The sequence below is a fragment of the Antrostomus carolinensis genome, unplaced genomic scaffold (assembly GCF_000700745.2).
Source record: "Antrostomus carolinensis isolate BGI_N321 unplaced genomic scaffold, ASM70074v2 scaffold28457, whole genome shotgun sequence".
Taxonomy (NCBI): domain Eukaryota; kingdom Metazoa; phylum Chordata; class Aves; order Caprimulgiformes; family Caprimulgidae; genus Antrostomus; species Antrostomus carolinensis.
The window spans coordinates 46,232-64,772 of record NW_010328512.1 but is presented as its reverse complement, the minus strand read 5'-3'; the positions used below and the strand labels follow the sequence as shown (position 1 = coordinate 64,772).

The following is an 18,541-nucleotide window of genomic DNA, read 5'->3' as shown; positions in this document are numbered from 1 at the left end:
ATTTATACAGGGGTCAACAGTTTTGTCTGTTCAGTGCTACATACAGTATTTGTTACAGGTGGTGTTGTCCCTGATGAAATAAGTAGAACAGAAATTCCCCTTCAATTTAAAATTGTTCCAAAGTTCATTAGTAAACAAAAAACATTAATGTTTTGACATAAACTGAATTTTAAATGTGTGCCTGGTGCACTGTCCTTAGTTTGTCCTAACTGGCTGGGTTCGGGAGTAATTCAACAAAGTATTACACGCCATATGTTATGCAATACTTTGGCACTAGGGATGAGTTAAGAGTAGTCTCAACCCTTAGCACTGAATGCCCTTGGTTTTGCTGTTTTATATCAGAACTTTAACCTTGCTTTAAATGTAGTTTTCGGGTGTTAATTTAATTTGGCTGCTCTGTATGTGAGACACTTGCCTGAGTGAATTTAATTGCACCATTGAGTAAAACTAAAGCCATGAACACTGATGCACTAAAATTCTAGCAGAGGTATAAGGTTTAGTTTTATATGGCTTCTTGTTTGGAGTTATTAACTATATGGAGGAATAAACCCCCTTTAAAACTCTTTTTTCAAACATTACAAAACCCACAATGTAAAGTTGCCATGAGCCAGCCAAAAATAATACATATGGCATTCAGGAGTGCAGTTGCTAATTGGCTGCTGCCTGAGAAAATGGTACACTTGGCTTCTACTTAACACTGTGGGTTTGGCAGAAAGCCAGCTTTGGGGTGAGGTTGTGAATGAAGCAGCATGTGGTTAGGGAGGAGTTCAAATGATTCATGTCTTGGAAGTTGTAGTAAGCAGTGCAGTATGTACTTGGGTAAGCTGATGGAGGAAACTCCTCACCCATGTCCTCCCCCCACAAACCCTTTCCTACACCTCCGCTTGTCTCTCTGCGTGGGGACCGTATTCTGTATTTCGGCTAGTTTTAATCATTAACTAAATTGGGCTGTTTAGTTGTTTAATTCATATTTCAACAATTCTTTTCTTATAGATGGAGAATGGAGAGGAGGTAGAAATAGAGGAATTCTATGTAAAGTACAAAAACTTGTAAGTAAAGTTATAGGTTTGATTACTGTCTTTAATTCACATAATTTCCGAATAGTTTTTAAAAACTAGTTTTGTGAATAATATAACTGTTACTCTCCAACTTGAAACATTTCTAATGTTTGATCCAAAACAGTGTCAAATAAACAGGGAAATACCTTGCATTGGTGGTAGTGGGTTTGATAGTGTCATCTTGATTTGTGTTCTCTTCAAAATGAAATCTGCAGGTAAAATAACTCTACTAAAAACTTCAAGGCTCGTTATGCGTGCAGATTCATGAGCACATACCTGTGCAGATGTGTAGATCTAACTGCAACCGTGGAGTAATGTGCCTGGAAACCGCTCAAAAATAACCCTTAACATTGTTTTGAAAACAAGATTTGTGTTTAACAAAATGTCTTAAGATAAATGAGATGGCTTCCAGTATGGCAGCAGCTGGCTGCCCCTCCGTAAGAGGGATGCAGTAGTGGCGAGAGCAGCATGTTGTTGCACTTCTGGGCTCTGAAACTGCAACACAATCGGTATGTAAAATAAGATGCTTCACAGCTGGATAAGTTCATTTTTCTTTTGGAAAAGTAGCTTATCTTGTTTAATTTTAGCAGATTTTCCATCTGAGAGAGAAATTAACTTAAAGTGAGTTTCTTGCAGCTAACTGCAGATAGTTGGCTTCACACTAGATGTACTGCCACCTTTGTACCTTTTACACTATATTGATTATTGCATGATGTTTAATAGCTTAATTATGCTTTGTTTAGTTTTATTACATTGGCATGTAATTTTTGTATTAGCTATTGGTGTCTTAGACTTCTTAGCAATTAACTTTTGACAGACTCTAAATTTATAAAGTGGGACAAGGAATTTTGGCAGAGATGCTGTTCCTTACTTTATGTTTTCTTAAAGATTAATTATTACTGTATAACTGCATTTACAAGGGTTTTTCTTTTCTTTCTGTTAGTGTTAAAACTTCAGTTGATTTGCATGACTTTTAATTACAATGCTGTTCTCATGAAGAAGCGTGTATAGCATGTTAGTGTGTGAAATGTATGCATATTTTTATTAGCTTCTAAAAACCCTACTCTTGACTAGAATATGATGTTGAATAGTGACATTTATGATAAATGTCTTGTACAGTAATTATGTTTTAAGTATGCCAAATAAAAATCATTTTAGCTCTGTGCGAAACACTAAATGTATGGGATATATATTTAAATTTTGAGTGAGAGATGTTTTGTATTTGCTGACAAGTTTCTCCATTAGCAAGTGTAATTACTTGCAGTAAAGACAGTTTGTTAATAACTCTTATGATGAAGATCGTGTCCAGTTTTCCAAGCGTGGCACTACAGTGTGCTGGAAAGATCTCGCTGTACTGGTGGGATACATCAGAGTATGCAGTGGAAGCATAGTCTTGAGTAAGATTTTTCTGTTTCATTTTCTAGTTCTTACCTTCATTGTCAGTGGGCATCTGTGGAAGAGCTGGACAAAGACAAGAGAATTCAGCAGAAGATTAAGCGGTTTAAGGCAAAACAGGGCCAGAACAAATTCCTTTCAGAAGTATGATTTGTTTGTTTCTTTCTTTTAGGTATTTAAGGAATATTCTTATGAATTCTAGTTCTCTATACAAGCAGAAGATTTTGAACAGCTGTGTGATATATTAGTAGCTTTTATTCTTGTATAAAATACAACCATGCTTGATCCAAGTCTTGCAAGTTTATGAAACTCAAGTGATCTATCCTGACTTTATACTTTTTAGAACAGGTTTTTTTCTTAAAAGTGAGTGGTTAGTTGTTTGCATTGCAAGCATGACTCTGGGTGAATACGTACCAGGTCTCTTTTGTCTCAGGAGCTGATTCTGCCAGAAAAATGCATCACATTTTTCTTTTGTAACGGACTGCTGCTCACTAGGGATTCTAAGCTTTTTATCATCAATTTAATTTCACTTAGAGCCGTAAGCAGTAGTGTGGCGGGGGTCCTGTCAGTAAAAGACCAGATCTGCTCATTTGTGTCTCTGAAAGCATACCTTTCGGTCAAATGCTGTCTTTTGAGAAAAAAACAGATTCATATGCTACTGTATTTATTTATTTTTAGTGTATAGTTCAAGCTAAACAAAACCTATTGCAAATTGAAAACTTCCATGAAGTCAGTGTGGGTTTCTCATTAAGCGCATCTGATTGACATATTTTGATAAAATTTACAGGAGTTTGGGGGAGAAGGAATCAATGGGTTGTGCTTCTAGGAGAGTACAGAACATCTATGAATACTATGTCAGAGCATCCAGAGATGCTTTGAGATTATTATAAAATAGGGTATCATTTATAAATCGTATAATACTAATGCCTAAGGAATTAGATTAAATTAATTTTCAAGACTCCTGATATTAAGATTTTTTAAAGTTAATAAATACATGAAAATTTGCAATAACAGTACAGTATATCATGTCATTAAGCAGCAGCATTGTAAAAAGTAACATCTGTTCTAAGCAAAGATGCCTGGAATTGCTTGTTTTTATTTATGGCTTGTTTGTTTTGTTGCTTTGTGGGGTTTTTTAAAATCTGTTTCCAAGTGGGTCACAAATTATTATAAATACTTGGAATTTGTTCTTGTTTTAGAAAAAGCCATTGAAATGTGCACAGTCTTTAGTCCTTTTTTCCGCCTGTCTATTGGAGATCTTAAAAGTATAAAATGAAGCACCACACTGTAGTACACAAGAGAATCCTGTAAATTGCTGAGTGCATAAGAAAGAACGTAACAAATTATGATTTTTGGTGAAACTATGTATACATGCAGTGGTTTTTCTCTGGTTTTTGAAATAATAATCTTTGAATCTTGCTTATAAAGCAGTTAGTTCCTGTAGTTAAAAGTTATCCAAAGGCACTTGGAGTTCGAGACTCTGATTTCTTTATTGCGAGCTGTAGTTTTCAAGAATGCTAAATGCATTGCATGCCATAAGCCTTTTCGATTGCTCATTAGTGAATTGTAATTTCACACTTCATTTAAAATATTCTTAAACATTCTCTCACAGTAAAAGGTTTCACACAGTAATTAAGAGGCCCAGTTAACAAAGTCTGAGAAGTCTGATTCCCTCACGGGGAATGATCTTGCTGAATTGTAGCATTTCAATTAACATGCTGAAGTTTGCCAAATATAAATTCTGTGTCACCGTGACCCAAAATATTATTGCCTGGTGAAATATATAATAATTTTTCCTCTAAGGAAGGGCTAATAGAGATATCTTTTATATTTTTGCCTCTCTCCTGGAACAGATTGATGATGAGCTTTTTAATCCAGATTATGTGGAAGTTGATCGAATCCTGGATATTTCACGTAGCACAGATGATAATGGAGAGGTAAACAGAACTTTTAGTGCATCTGTAGTCATGTGGACATCGTGTTTAGAATTTATTGTTTAGAAATGGGAATGTATTAAACATTTTAGAAGCTACCAGTGTATGTGTGTAGAAAATAGGAGCGTATTTGAGAAAACATTGGCTGATACAGAAGTTTCCCTAAAATAAAGGGGTTTAAGTGAGAATTCCAAATTTATAAGTGAGAATTCCAAATTTATTAAAAGTCACCTATACTTAAAAAAATATATAAACCAAAAACGCCAAACCAAAAAACCCCTCTGACAGGTAGATCTAAGCTGGTACGTAATACTTTACAAATATGATGTCCATGCAGGTAATAAAGAATTTAAATGAAAATTGCAAGAATCTTAGCTAAATGTCATAATAGTTCAGACATTATTTACACTAGCTGTTGCAGAAGAGGTCCTGAATTCAGTGTTTCTTACCCATTCATGACTTGTTCTGCAGAACAGGATCACTTTGTTTTCCAGGAGAATCCCTTTTGGTCCTGGGAGAATCGAAAGCTTCACTGACAGTGTCAGTGTTTCCATATTGCTCTGTTGGTGAATGGTGGTATTTGGGTTGCCTGCTGGGAAGTTTCTGATGACACTGACAGGAACAAACAGTTGTCTGTTTAAATATGTGGTAAAGCACAGAAATTGTAACAGCTGGAAAATGAATATTGTTCTATTCCTAAATTTTAGTTTAACCTCAGTAATTTCAAATGCAGGGTTGTGCTGATTTTGGTGGTAAACCTGAATTCCTCGTGTTTTAATCTTAGTTCGTTACATCGTCAAGGTGTCAGCCTGCTGTTTACTTGTCCTTTTGGCTGATTTAGACATTCAGGTCTGGTAGAGCTTTTTCAGTTGTATCTAACCTGCAGATCTCCTGTAAAAATGGTTATGGTTTTTTATTCTTTCTAAATTGTGATGTAATCTTATTTTTGTGTTAACAAAGCCTGTAACGCATTATCTGGTGAAATGGTGTTCGCTTCCTTACGAAGACAGCACTTGGGAGCTCAAGCAAGACATCGACCAAGCTAAGATCGAAGAATTTGAGAAACTGATGTCTAGGGAGCCAGAAATGGAGCGCGTGGTAAGAATTGGCTCCATATAGAGGATTTTATTTGAAAATAGTAAAGTATTGTGGTCTTTCAGAAACCACTAATGGGATTTGCTGTATTTGAAACAGGAGCGACCTCCTGCTGATGACTGGAAGAAATCGGAGAGTTCCAGGGAGTATAAAAACAATAACAAACTCAGGGAATACCAGTTGGAGGGAGTAAACTGGCTTCTTTTCAATTGGTACAACACGTACGTAAAATACTGCTTACTGCTGAATCCTGCTTTGGAAAAGCTTCTAGAGTTTATTTGAAACAATAACCTTTTAAAGTCATCTTCTAAAGCAGGGATTTAGAATTATTTACATTTTTGCTGCAGGAGTCATAGACAAACTAATTTTGGGTGGATAACATAATGTTACATAAAACATGAATATTTCAGATAGATTCTTGTGGGAAATGCTTTTGTATCATGCACACCCCTGCTGCCCCTTCCTCCCCCATGTGACCTTGAGAGGTACATAACATGGATATATCCATGCTTATTGCATCACAAATCATAACATTTATTTAAAATGTAAAAAGATTAAGATGTCTTTTCAGTGAAAACTTGCCATTCTAGAAATTTCTGTTGTATTCAGTTTAGCTCCTTCCTGTGGTTTAAGTTATGCGTAAATCATGCAGACTGTTTTTTATCGTTGTTTTCAGACGAAACTGCATTTTAGCAGATGAAATGGGGTTGGGAAAGACTATCCAGTCCATTACGTTTCTCTATGAGATATATTTGAAAGGAATCCATGGTCCTTTCTTGGTTATTGCACCGTTGTCCACAATTCCCAACTGGGAAAGGGAGTTCCGCACCTGGACAGAGTTGAATGTGGTTGTTTATCATGGGAGCCAGGCAAGCCGACGGACCATTCAGTTGTATGAAATGTATTTCAAAGATCCACAGGTAAAAGCTCTTAATGATTTTTTTCTCTTTTTTGTATATGCTTTGCTATTGTTAATTAATCTAAGCATCTGTTAGGTTTTTAGTACTGATATAGTAGGTTTCAGCTAATAATGAAGGCATATGTATTCATTAGAAGAGTGGTTTTTAATAGTAGCCAAGAGATCAACTGGAAATAGAGGAGGACCAAGAGTTACTGAGATGGTGCAACTCTTATTCAGGATTTCATTGTCTCATGCAAGTTTTTAATTATTTTGCGTTCCTGAGGAGAGCTGACAGAAAAGATTCTTAATGGGGAAACTACTTTAACTGGAACTAAGCTTTAAAAATCAATCTTTGCCGACCATTCCAGGAAAAGTGGGCAGAAATTAAACTTAATCCGTGCTTCTTTATCAAATTTTGTAAGTGAGATATATTTTGAATCTGTGCTATAGCACTCACATTGAGTAGTCTTATGAGAGAAGGAAAGCAGGTACAGAAAAGATTGGAGGTAGAAACAGAAAATTATTTGGAAAACTGAAGCTAGAAAGAGCAACAGATCTTTATACTTAAATGCATGGCTTTACTCAGAGTAAGTAAACAGGACTGGAGGAAAATAATGTGCACACATTGCATGCTACTGCAAAACAACATAATCCTCGTCACTCAAGAGAAAAAAAGAGTGTAAGTTCAACCTGATGTAATACATTATGAAGTATTATTTCCAACTGAGCCTAAAGAAGTGAGAGTGGTGAATTCATATATTTAGATTTTCTGTAAAGCATTTGATTTTATGCCACTGGATATTTTGATTAATAAACTAGAATGATATAAAATCAATATAGCACACATTAAGTGGATTTAAAACTGGCTAACTGATATTTCTCGATGTAATTGTAAATGAGAAATGATTTGCATTTCCAGCGTAGTTCTTCAGGGATTGGTTCATGTCCATGAGCTATATAACACTTTTATCAATGACCTGAAAGAAAACAAAATCATTACTGAGGAAATTTTCAAATGACACAAAGATGGGGAGAGTAGTAAATAATTAAGACAGTTCATGGATACAGTGTAAGCTGTATTACTTAATAAATTGGATCCAAGCTAACAATACTCAGAATAGCTAAATACAGGGCTATCTGTGGACAAGGAAAGGAAGTTATTCTTGCAGTAGGGATAGCTTGGTTCTGGGAAGGCAAATGCAGATCCTCTTGTGTCATGAGACACAGACAGTTGAATATGAGTTCATACTGTGAGACTGTGATTAAAAGGGCTAGTGTAGTGCAAGTGTGTGGGAGGAAAGAAATCTTTACTAAAGAGCAGAAAAGTTACAGCATTCTTCTGTTTGTCAGTAATGTAGCAGGTAGTCCAGTTTGCCTAATTCTCACTTCCTGTCCTCAAAAAGAGTGTTGAAAAACCAGAGTCCTTAGAGCAAAGCTATGAGGGTGGTTGCGAGATAGAAACTAGGCTTTTACAGGGGAAGAACTGAGTAAAAGCTGTTTTGAAGGTGATGACTGTGGCCCAACTTGACATGCCATTAGGGCTGACAGAAATAGAGTAACTTAAATATAGTAGGAAAGCACATAGTAATTTATAGTAGTTAGAAGTTACATCTCTGTGGCTTAGAAAATAACCATTTTCTCAGCAGTTTATCGAAGAAACTTTCAAATCAAAATCATTTTTGCTGTTGTTAAAGAGGATTGATTTCAATAACAGTCGTTTCATTGAGGTCCAATGGCCATATTCCTTACGATCATAGTCACATGTAGCTTCTTACCTAGATGTAGTAATACACTGGACTTGATTTGTACTTTTTCTAGGTTTAAATTTTTTCCTTATCAGAGATAGATATTTTGAGTTTGTACAAATACTATCTCAACTGAAGTGTTTCCCATGTTAAAAATCACGTTTGTTTATTATTTAAGCGATACTTGTTCTCCATGTGTTCTTCACCTTAGGAGGCAGTGGTTACATAGCATGAAACCTTAGGGAACATCATCAGGCAAATCCCACTTACTGTACAGATTCTTGGTGTTAATTTGATAATATTGTTTCGTTGATCTAAAGGCAACTAAAAGGATCTAAAGCAAGATGCTGCAGAAAGTTTTGTTTCCCCTGTTGCCATATTCTTAACTTGCATCTTGCAGTGACCATGACAGCCACTTGACCCCACAGCGAGTAATGAGAAAGTGCTCATGGCACAGAGAAATGAATTACTTTCTGCCAGCTTTGTTCCCTGAACTGGCTTAAGAGGAGAATCAGACAGTTGCTGTGGTTGGGGATAAAGAAGAAACGGAGTGAATTCGTCCTTTTGGTGGCAGCTAGCTGGATGCCATGAAATCATCCTCTGTGTTCCATTCGCTGTACGACTGTGTCAGCTGTGAAACACATGATAGCAACTGAATTATGGGGAAAAGTATCTTCATGTTCTGACAAAAAGAATCCCCATGTAGTATTCGGTCTGTCATCCGCTAAAGTACCATCAGTGAGCATTCAACAGGGAACGAGGAGGGAGAGAAAGAAGGCAGGCTTTGGTGGTGTCATTTTAGTTCCCTTGCCAAACATATCAACCCAGACATTGGCATCTTTGGGTTTTTAGGTTTTAGTGTGAGAAGAGGCCTCTCAAGCTGAGCTGTTTCTCAAAAAGACAACTGAACATTGAGAAAGTGTGAGTGGCTTTGAAGGGCAGTAAGAGACAGCGTGCATAAGAAGCGCCTACCCCATCTGCAGTAGTGTGATTTTCAGAGTCAATTCCAGTAACCAGCATCAAGTTTTTGTGAAAACATAAAGAATAATTGATAACAAAATACACTTCTGCAGTCACATGACTTCAGCAGTGAGGGCACCATGCTACCAGAGACATTCCCCTAAAGTCCCTTCCTGCCTTACTGCTTGTGAGGGTCGCGTAGGGAAGCCTGTTCTTGAGCAATATAACTGAAAAGTCCTTCTGGGTGTCTTCCTGGTTGGAATAACAAATAAGCCAGTTTTACTTTTCTGTAGCATTCTACCTGTGAGAAATTCTGAGTTCTGTTGTAAGATCAGGAAAACTACATATGCCAAATAAAATTACTGACAGAACCCTGCAAAAGAGTTGGCTTGTTTTTGAGGGAAACTTACTTTGCAGTGTAATGAGGAGTGAGAATCTACTTGGCTCACATGTAGAAATGGAATACCTTCTTGATTTTAACTCAGAATAATGCTACTGATGTTCAGGACTTTCTCTGGCTTATCTTTTTCATTCCTTTTGAGCTCAGTGGGTGTTGACTTAAGACAGTATTTTTCTTTCCTTCATGGTTTTCTTCTTTGAGAAGCTACTGAGCTATGAACGTGTCGTCAGCATAGGATTACCTCAGATTTCTGCAGAGAATGGTTAGCATGCAGCAGTTTAAGGCAGTATTTCACCAACAGGGACTCTGTCTTCCACCAAAGATGACGTTGAATTGCATCTTACGAAGTGGCTGTGACTTAGTTTTCCAGATGCCTTCCAGCTATAATTGGTTAACATGCACACTTCTTGCATCTCTTCTCTTGTTCCTCAAAGTGGAGTCTGAGGTTGGTGGGGAAAAGACCATAATAATCTTTCACAGTTCCCACTGGTGGAATGTGCATCTTTTTAGAAGTCCACTTGTTATACACATCCCCTTGATCTGCTCAGTTTGTACCTGCTGAGAGGTAATACCCCCAGACAGAACTCAACTTCTGTATTCGTATCTAATTGTTTTACCTTACGGCTACCTCTCTTGCTTGAGTTACTTCCAGAAGAATTTCCCAAACAGAGCAGGAAACTGCTAGCTATTAGGAAGAACTTCTCTGAGTAAGTGGATGTGAAATTCCTGAGGTTCCAACATCAGAGAACTTCATTTGGTTGCCACACTGAAGCAGGATAAAATTGATTCCTAGTTGCCTAAGAATTCACCTGTGAGAACACTATAGGTCACTTTCCTGATAGTTTCTACATTTAAATTTCTCAAATGTGACATTAAAAGGATTACTTAGGATTCTTTCCCTTACTTCCCCAAGTGTTGGAGGCCTGAAACTGTTGAGCAACGTTGTTCAACTTCTAAAGCTCTTGGAGAGCTCTTGGAACTTTCTGCTTGATTTACTCCTGTGTTCTTCAGTGCAGCATTTGACTGTCTTTCGTATAGTGTGAGCTCTTGTGGCAAGACTACCATGCATGTATAATGTGAGATTTAGACAGCTCTAAGTAGATAATCAAGGGTACCTCTTAACAATTTTTACTTCACCTGGATGTGCTGCTTTATGTAGTGATGATTTTTGAAGAGCACTGGCTTGCCTTACAGCCGTGAGGTAGCTCATGGAAGTGTTTCCCACTACTTTGAAAGAATCTCCTGGGCTGCATTCTTGTACCTTCACAGTTATATCTGACTCATGAAAAGGTCACAGCATTTCAATTTGCTGGCTTCATAAGTTGACCACTTATTTTATCTTCTCCTGCAGTTTGTTAGGTAACAACTCTTTTTCTTCCTAAGAAGATAAAGGTTTGTGGACTGTGCTGTGAGAAAGCACTGTTGAGCAGATCATTACTTCCCCTGAAGTACTCTTGATGTGCATAGGCAGATTTAATTCTGAGTTCAGGATACCAGGTTTCCAATAATTTTATTGAGTCAGTAGCCAGTTGTGATCCCCACAGTTTGGAAACGATTATATGCAGGTCATTTATAAAAGGATTCAGACTGGCACATTTGAAGGAAAAAAAATGGTCACCTTACTAGAAAATATCTGTTTCTTTTGAAATGTATTCTGTACAACCCACGACATAGTCCTGCTTTGAAAACGTAGAATGGCTTTGGACTTGGGTGAGGCCCATCCTTAGAGAGACAGTGTTCCTGCGCAGACCCAGTGACACTGGAGATACCAAGTTACACTTTTTCTTTGAACAAGATTGGGGAAAAATGTAGCATAGTGTCAGAAAGATGATAATTTAATGGTCTTGAGTCAAGTTTATTCAGGGTTTTTGGGAAACAGGAGTCTTAGTATCAGCCCTGAAAATAATACCCTCAACTAACGAAATAAATAGTGAATATGGTGCCACGCATCAATTAAATCATCCTTTTGAACTTTCCTTAACACAAATTTACAAAAATACCAAGGAATTGTATGCAGAGATAAACATTCTCCATTTAAGAGTTCAGAATCAGCTTCTTTTCAAGGCTGTTTACTAAACTTGTAGGTGTTTTGGATACTCAGTGTCCACCAGGAAAAAAATGCCTGTTTATTGGGAGCAAAATACTCTTAATAGTCATAAAAATGAAGTCTTAATGTACTTTTGGCTTATTTGGATTGTTTGGGAGGACTGTCACATACCTTTGTTTTAAAAGAAAAAAGAAACTTCTCTTGACAAAGTCTAAAAACCTTCTTTGAATACTGCAGCGATACATTAATGCTTCAAGGCGTTAGTACAATCCACATGCACTAGGACTGAAATACTTGTATAGCATCTTTGTAATGAATATGCAGTGGTTCTGTGGGGCTTTCTACAGGATTTAAAACATAGCCAGCATGAAGCCAGTAGTAAACTGACACATTTGTATTCCCTCATTGAGTCAGCAACAGTGACTTCATTACTTAAAATATCTTGCCCATTGTACTGTTCTGTATTTTTAAAGAATTAATTTTGAAGATGAAAAAAACGTACTTCCTTTCTTTGCCAGGGAATTTACTTTAACTTTTGTTGTTCTTCTTAGGGTCGTGTGATAAAGGGGTCCTACAAGTTCCATGCCATTATCACAACATTTGAAATGATCTTGACTGACTGCCCAGAGCTGCGTAACATTCCATGGCGTTGCGTGGTCATCGATGAGGCCCACAGGCTGAAAAACAGGAACTGTAAGCTTTTGGAAGGACTCAAGATGATGGACCTGGTCAGTGTGCGCATCTCTTACGTTTGTGTCTTCTGTATTTTTATTATTCCTGATTTATGGTTTCGTCAAAAGGTAAAGAAAGATGTTTTCTTCTCAAGTAGAAGCATCACATCCTAAGGAGAATGAGGGAATGCAGCTGAGAAATTGTTTAAAATACCTGGAAGCATATGAGTCCTTGAATTTTGAAGTGCTGATGTTTCCTAAGTCTTTTCATTGATTTACACCTAGAATTACCTGGATTCTCTTAAGAAAATCAAGATAAAATTGTTTTTTCCTTTTGTTGTTTTTATGTGACTTACTTCCTAGTCACTTCTTCACGTAGACATTTATTTGAATGTATAATATTGGTCAGGTGGCCAAAACCAGGTGTGAGAGTTGAATTGCTCTGCATTAACGTCAGCTCTAATGTTGATTTGGTGTGTGGCTGTAGGGATGTTCTTTCAGGCTGGCTAAGGAAGGGAAAAGTGAGTTGGTTTCTGATGCTTATGTAAATACTGTGTTATGTGCACAAAATAAGTGTATTAAGCACACAGAGAAAACTAAGATGATGATTAATAAGAATAAAGAGGCATAAACATCAGCTTACACAAGCAGTGGTGACCTAGAGGTCACTTAGTTTCTTTTCCCCTGTTTGTTAAACAATACTTTTCTAGAAGGCGTCTTGAGGCTTAATGAGTGAAAGTTTGTAAAAATGCTGTATACAATCTATTTTCCTTCTTATGGTTGCTGTTAGAGCAAAGCTGAGGTTATAGGCGTGGCTACAGATGGAGATACGGGACTTCTCACTTCATTTCTTGTCTTACTACTAAATTCATGTTTGACATTGGGCTAGTTGCTTAGCCTCTCTGGACTCCTCCTTTAACTTTTGCTCTTGTCTCTGCCAGTATTGTGCTCTGTCGTGTGTAGAGCAGATATTAGGAAGAAGTTCTTCACTGTGAGGGTGGTGAGACACTGGAACAGGTTGCCCAGACAAGTTGTGGCTGGCCCCCCCCTGGAAGTGTTCAAGGCCAGGTTGGATGAGGCTTTGAGCAACCTGGTCTAGTGGAAGGTGTCCCTGCTGATGGCAGGGGGATTGGAACTAGATGATCTTCAAGGTCCCTTCCAACCCCAACCATTCCATGATTCTATGATTCTAGATGGAGAGTAGGACTCTGCTTCAGGTTTCCTATGCTAGAAACTTAGCACCTGCCCTGAAGAGACTCATGCACTGAGATCTGCTGGAGGTGTAATAAATAGGGGAATTTATACTGGAAGTGATGGGATAAGTTCAGCTTTTATTTTGCCGTTAAAGTTCATTGTATCATTGGATCAGTGAAATCTCTTCTTGTATCTGGAGGACTTTTGAAAGTGCTTAAGCAGTGAAGTATTTTTCTGGGCTATTGCTGAAGGAAGGCCAGAATACTGTTTAGAAATGTCTTAAAAAGAGCTGTATGTAAGTAGTTGGGAGAGGGGAAAGAAAGCAAAGATGAGAGACACATATGGGGGGGGGAAGATAACATTGTGTATTTCTCCATTGAAAATGAATTTAGATGGATTCCTAGACAGCTATTTCTTAACCTTTCAGGAACATAAAGTGCTGCTTACTGGCACCCCTTTGCAAAATACAGTAGAAGAGCTGTTTAGCTTGCTTCACTTCTTGGAACCAGGTCGCTTCCCATCAGAAACCACATTCATGCAGGAATTTGGTGATCTGAAAACTGAAGAACAGGTAAACTTCTCCTATATATACACTTATTTTTCTATTTAAATATTGTGAATTAATCCTTTTTACTATATCTGAACTTCATTACTTGTTTTTGCAAGTAATACCTATTTACTTTTTTACTTCTTGTTTTATCCGTTTTTTGTTTGTTTTGGTTTTGTTGAGGTTTTTTTGCTATTTACTAAAAGTTACTAAAAAATATTAAAAGTAGTTTTGCCTTATCACCATTATTTTTATCCTTTGTACACTGACCATGCAGAAATGGGGAAGTTTCCCCTGGTTAAAATGTGGTGCTCAGAAGTTGAGGCAGAGTGTCTTGTTAACAGTTGCTGGGTGAAAAGACATCTAGAATTGCTTGTTCACTCTCAGAGAATTCACTTGTCAGTGGAGGTTCTTCCTTAAGCGTCAGCATCAGAGTGGGGGGACTGTCCTCTGTAACTTCTGTGGAGTCAACGTCTGGGAGTTGTATCAATTACTTCTGTGCAAACAGGAACATATTTGAGATGTAGTTTAGCCAGAGGCAGCCAAGTGGAGGGAGACTTTTTTGACTGACACAGAAAGAGGTTTCTAAAGCTGTCCAATAAAAGAAATGATAAATCAGTGCAAAATGAAAGACTCTCTCAATGCAGCATGTTTTAGATCTGAAATGTAAAAAATGTATAGCAGAAACATGAACAAAAGACACTTTCTCCTGAATTCACATAATTCTCTTAGTAATAAAGCAGCGTCAAGAGAAAGAAGATAAATTAGTACAGAGGGCTGAACAAAAAAATGGTGATCATATGTAAAACTTAAATTTCATCTTGTATGTATGAAAATGTTTTGAAAAGTCAACAGGTAGCAGTCAAATCATCTTAACATTAGGAGTTAAGCATGGCACCTTAACTTGGCCCTTTGCACTTACGAGAATCTAACTTCATGATTGCATGTATTTTTATGTGCAACTTCATATTGGTTTTGTTTGAAAATTCAATTTCTGGTACTTCTAACTTTCGAGTGCTTGAATTTGTTAACTTTATTTGAGAGCAACTCTTTTCATAGGTAATAGTAAATTACAAAACAGTCCTCCTCCCCAGCCCCTTACTTCCTGGAAAAAACATAGTGTGTCCTGGGGAAATCGTAGGATATATTTCCCCAGATTGTGCAGGCAGTTGCATGCCGGTCAGGCTGGACTCTGACCTGAATGGAAGTGAGCCAGCTCGGATCCAGAAGCCATGTAGTTGTGTTAACACAGTGTTTGAGCTGAAGTTAATATATCCTAACTCTCAACATAGTTTTTGTCTGGCTAGCTCAAAATGTCAGCAGAGCAGAACTGGAAGTTTTTGAAGTCATATGGAAATATTACTAAAATAATACCATCATCCACGAGCAGAATTAGAGTCTGGATTGCTTGGGCCAACAAGTTTTGGAAGAAGTGCCTTCTCTGCTGACACACCATTAGATGTTTTGGAATTTGATCTATATTTAAAGTGATAGGAGAGACTATGTGTTAGTGACTTAGGTTTTCTCCTCCATTCTTTGCAGTCCTGGTCAATGTGTTTTTTTGTTCAGCCCTCTGTACTAATTTATCTTTTTCTCTTGACGTTGCTTTATTACTAAGGGAATTATGTGAACTCAGGAGAAAGTGTCTTTTGTTCATGTTTCTGCTATACAGCTCTGCATCAGGAGATGATGACCAATTTCAGGGTAAATTATGAGCTCTTCAGCACTGAGCTGCTTTGTACTTTGAGAGACAACCTGAAACAATGCGAATGCCAGTCTTTTTCTATATGGAATATTTTTGAGCTTTTTATGTAAGGGAACTTTACAAAAACTCGACGAAATTTAGCTAATTTTTTTGAGGAAAGTGGACATCATCCTCCACCCCCTTCTCTGCCATCTAGGACATATCTTAAAGTATATGCTATGAAACCTGGAGACACTAAAAATTATTGTTGTGTTAAAAATTTAAAGAAATAAGATGTTTTCGTGATGAGGCCTAAAACTACTCCAGTGGATGTCAAAAATAAGGAAATAAGAAAAGAATCAGAAGCAGATATATGAAGGGAAAAATAGCATTAAACGCTGAATTTAGCAGTTGGAAGCTAACTGCAAAACTTGATCTTACAGTCAGATTTGCTTATATAGCTGTGCTTACTTCGGATTAGCTTTGCATGACTGGTGTGCAGTCCTATTCTTGTCAAGAAGTGAAGTCTGTTTAATAACATTCACCAAACAAAAGTGATGCACACTAAAAAATTTACTTTGGAAGTGTATCTCACTAAGTTAACAAGGAGAACTCAGTCTCTAGATCATCGAGGAAGGGTTATTTTACAAATGCTCTCTATTTTTACAAATGTCATCTGAGGTAGGAAATAGAGATTTTTAGCAATAAGGAAATTAAAAAATAAATATTTGAAGCCTTACAGTTTTAGTTCATTTCTTTACTAAACATATGTTTCCTAGGTGCAAAAACTCCAAGCTATTTTGAAGCCGATGATGCTGAGACGTCTCAAGGAGGATGTAGAAAAGAACCTGGCCCCCAAAGAGGAAACCATCATTGAAGTTGAACTGACAAATATTCAGAAGAAATACTATCGTGCCATTCTTGAAAAGAATTTTGCATTTCTTTCCAAGGGTGGAGGTCAGGCAAATGTACCCAATCTTTTAAACACTATGATGGAACTAAGAAAATGCTGCAATCATCCGTACCTTATTAATGGTAGGCCTTCTGTTTTTCTCCTCTTTCAAAAAATGGTTGTAAGGAAGTTCAGTAAGTTAGAAGTTCTATTTTAGTATGTCTTTTTATTTATTCATTTATTTTAAGTAGAAAACTGAGATCACCTTTTAGGTTCTGTTAGGTATGGTCAGGACAGCATTGCTTTTGAAGGCATCTGTGCGGCTTGTTTCCAAGGCTTTCTAGCTGTGAGAGGGTTAGTGTTGGTATTACCAAGTTTTCCTTTCTGTTATTTCTGACAAACGAGACTTCAGGTACCATGCAGGTTGTTGGGTGCTGGCTTAAATATGGAAATTTTTTCGTTAGAGTTACAGTTAGCTGCTACTTACTTTTTTGCCATAGAGTATTATGAGATAGTAACTTAAAATTTCTGAATAAGAGTTGTGAGGTAAGAAATTGTGATCAGGCATGCTTTTATGGCCGCATGTTGTCAGTTCATTTTCCTAATTTAACTAGTTAGAAAAAGATTTGGATGATGTCATCTTAGGCATTAATTGACAAGTACTCTTTTTCAGTGTGATGCTGTTGGTTTTAGATCCGGATTATCTATGGCAAGTACGACATGATGAATCAGCTACCTGTAGCTGTCTGAAGTATGCTAAGCTGTATGTGTTGGTCACGTCAAATCTTCCCTTTGAGGATGTAACACAAGCCTCTGTACAGGGTTGTGTTCTACTGGTTTCTTGTTTCCCAACTCCTGTTATTTACTGCGTGTGATTTATGCTGTAGTTGGTTTAATACTGGTTATAAGCTTCATGGTAACAGACTGTTTTGTTTAAGAGCCGTGTGTGATTTCAGTGTTTTGGTGTATGACTTCCGTATTACAGTGCTTACATTTTTTTCCATGACATGTTTTGTTTAAATGGGGGGAAAAATGCTTAAACTGATTCATGAAATGGCATCTAATTATATTTCATGTACGAGTAATTATTGTGAAGACATGATACAGGGTTACTCCAGAGTGTTTCAACCTAGCTGTGCTGGAGGGCTGCTCAGTTTCTAAACTCAGAGGAGCGTACAGTAAAGTAGCTTTGTGGTTCTGGTGTAGGGTTTTTTTGTTTGTTGCTTTATTGTTTTAAGTTAACCCCTGATAAAAATGAGTTTACCAGAAAATACTTCAGGATGGTCAGGTTATGAGCTTCTGAACTTGATACTTTTTACATTCCTTGGTTTTCAGCTAGTTTCAGCCTTGCCATTATTTATCCTTATTTCATGTTTGCTACAGGAAATAAAGTGGATGTTTTGGTGTCACTTTGTTTTGTCAAATAGAGCTCATGAGTAGTGCTTGCAGTATTGCCTAGAGCTGTGATTTTTATCCTCGCAAGTTTTGTACCATTTAGTGTCTGCTGGAGACTGCTGAAGTCCAGGTGGCTATATAGAAAATTTCCAGTCTTTTTTGATGACTGTCTTAATATTAAAGCCACCTGATAAAGAGAGGTGGGTTTGTCTCTTGAGCGCTTTTGCCTCTGTGACGTTTTTGTGACTTCTGAACATTTGGACTTGCTTGGTGCCATGCAGCAACATGCTGGGTGGGTCAGGCCTTCAGACTTGATAGGAGGGGAAAATAAATAAACTCTATTATTCATGTGGAGGATGGAACTAAACAAATTCATCCTTTGTAGTTCTACAGAAAATATTCTTCTGTCCTGTAGTTGTCTGAGCCTGAGGTTTTATTTTATTGGTTGATAATTAGCGTCTTTGTACTCAGAATGACACAAGTTTATTGTAGTTCTACCAAGAGGTCTTGCACTGCCAGTACCTAACATTGCATAGTGCCCTCCTGAAGAATGATTTGTTGCAGTAGCAAGTTCTCGAGACTTAACTGCTTTTATAAAGGTGTCCCTGAATCCTTCTCATTTT

At 37.3% G+C, this 18,541-nt stretch overlaps 1 protein-coding gene across 1 annotated transcript in view; it reads left to right on the top strand.

Annotated features, from left to right (window-relative positions):
- The window catches only part of CHD7 (chromodomain helicase DNA binding protein 7), a 50,778-nt gene that overhangs the window by 9,061 nt on the left and 23,176 nt on the right, over nt 1-18,541 (top strand). The window contains 9 exon segments of the mRNA XM_010172281.1: nt 994-1,049; nt 2,483-2,597; nt 4,307-4,390; nt 5,348-5,485; nt 5,582-5,703; nt 6,159-6,402; nt 12,087-12,263; nt 13,828-13,971; nt 16,411-16,666. Coding sequence (XP_010170583.1) covers nt 994-1,049; nt 2,483-2,597; nt 4,307-4,390; nt 5,348-5,485; nt 5,582-5,703; nt 6,159-6,402; nt 12,087-12,263; nt 13,828-13,971; nt 16,411-16,666 — 1,336 coding nt within the window.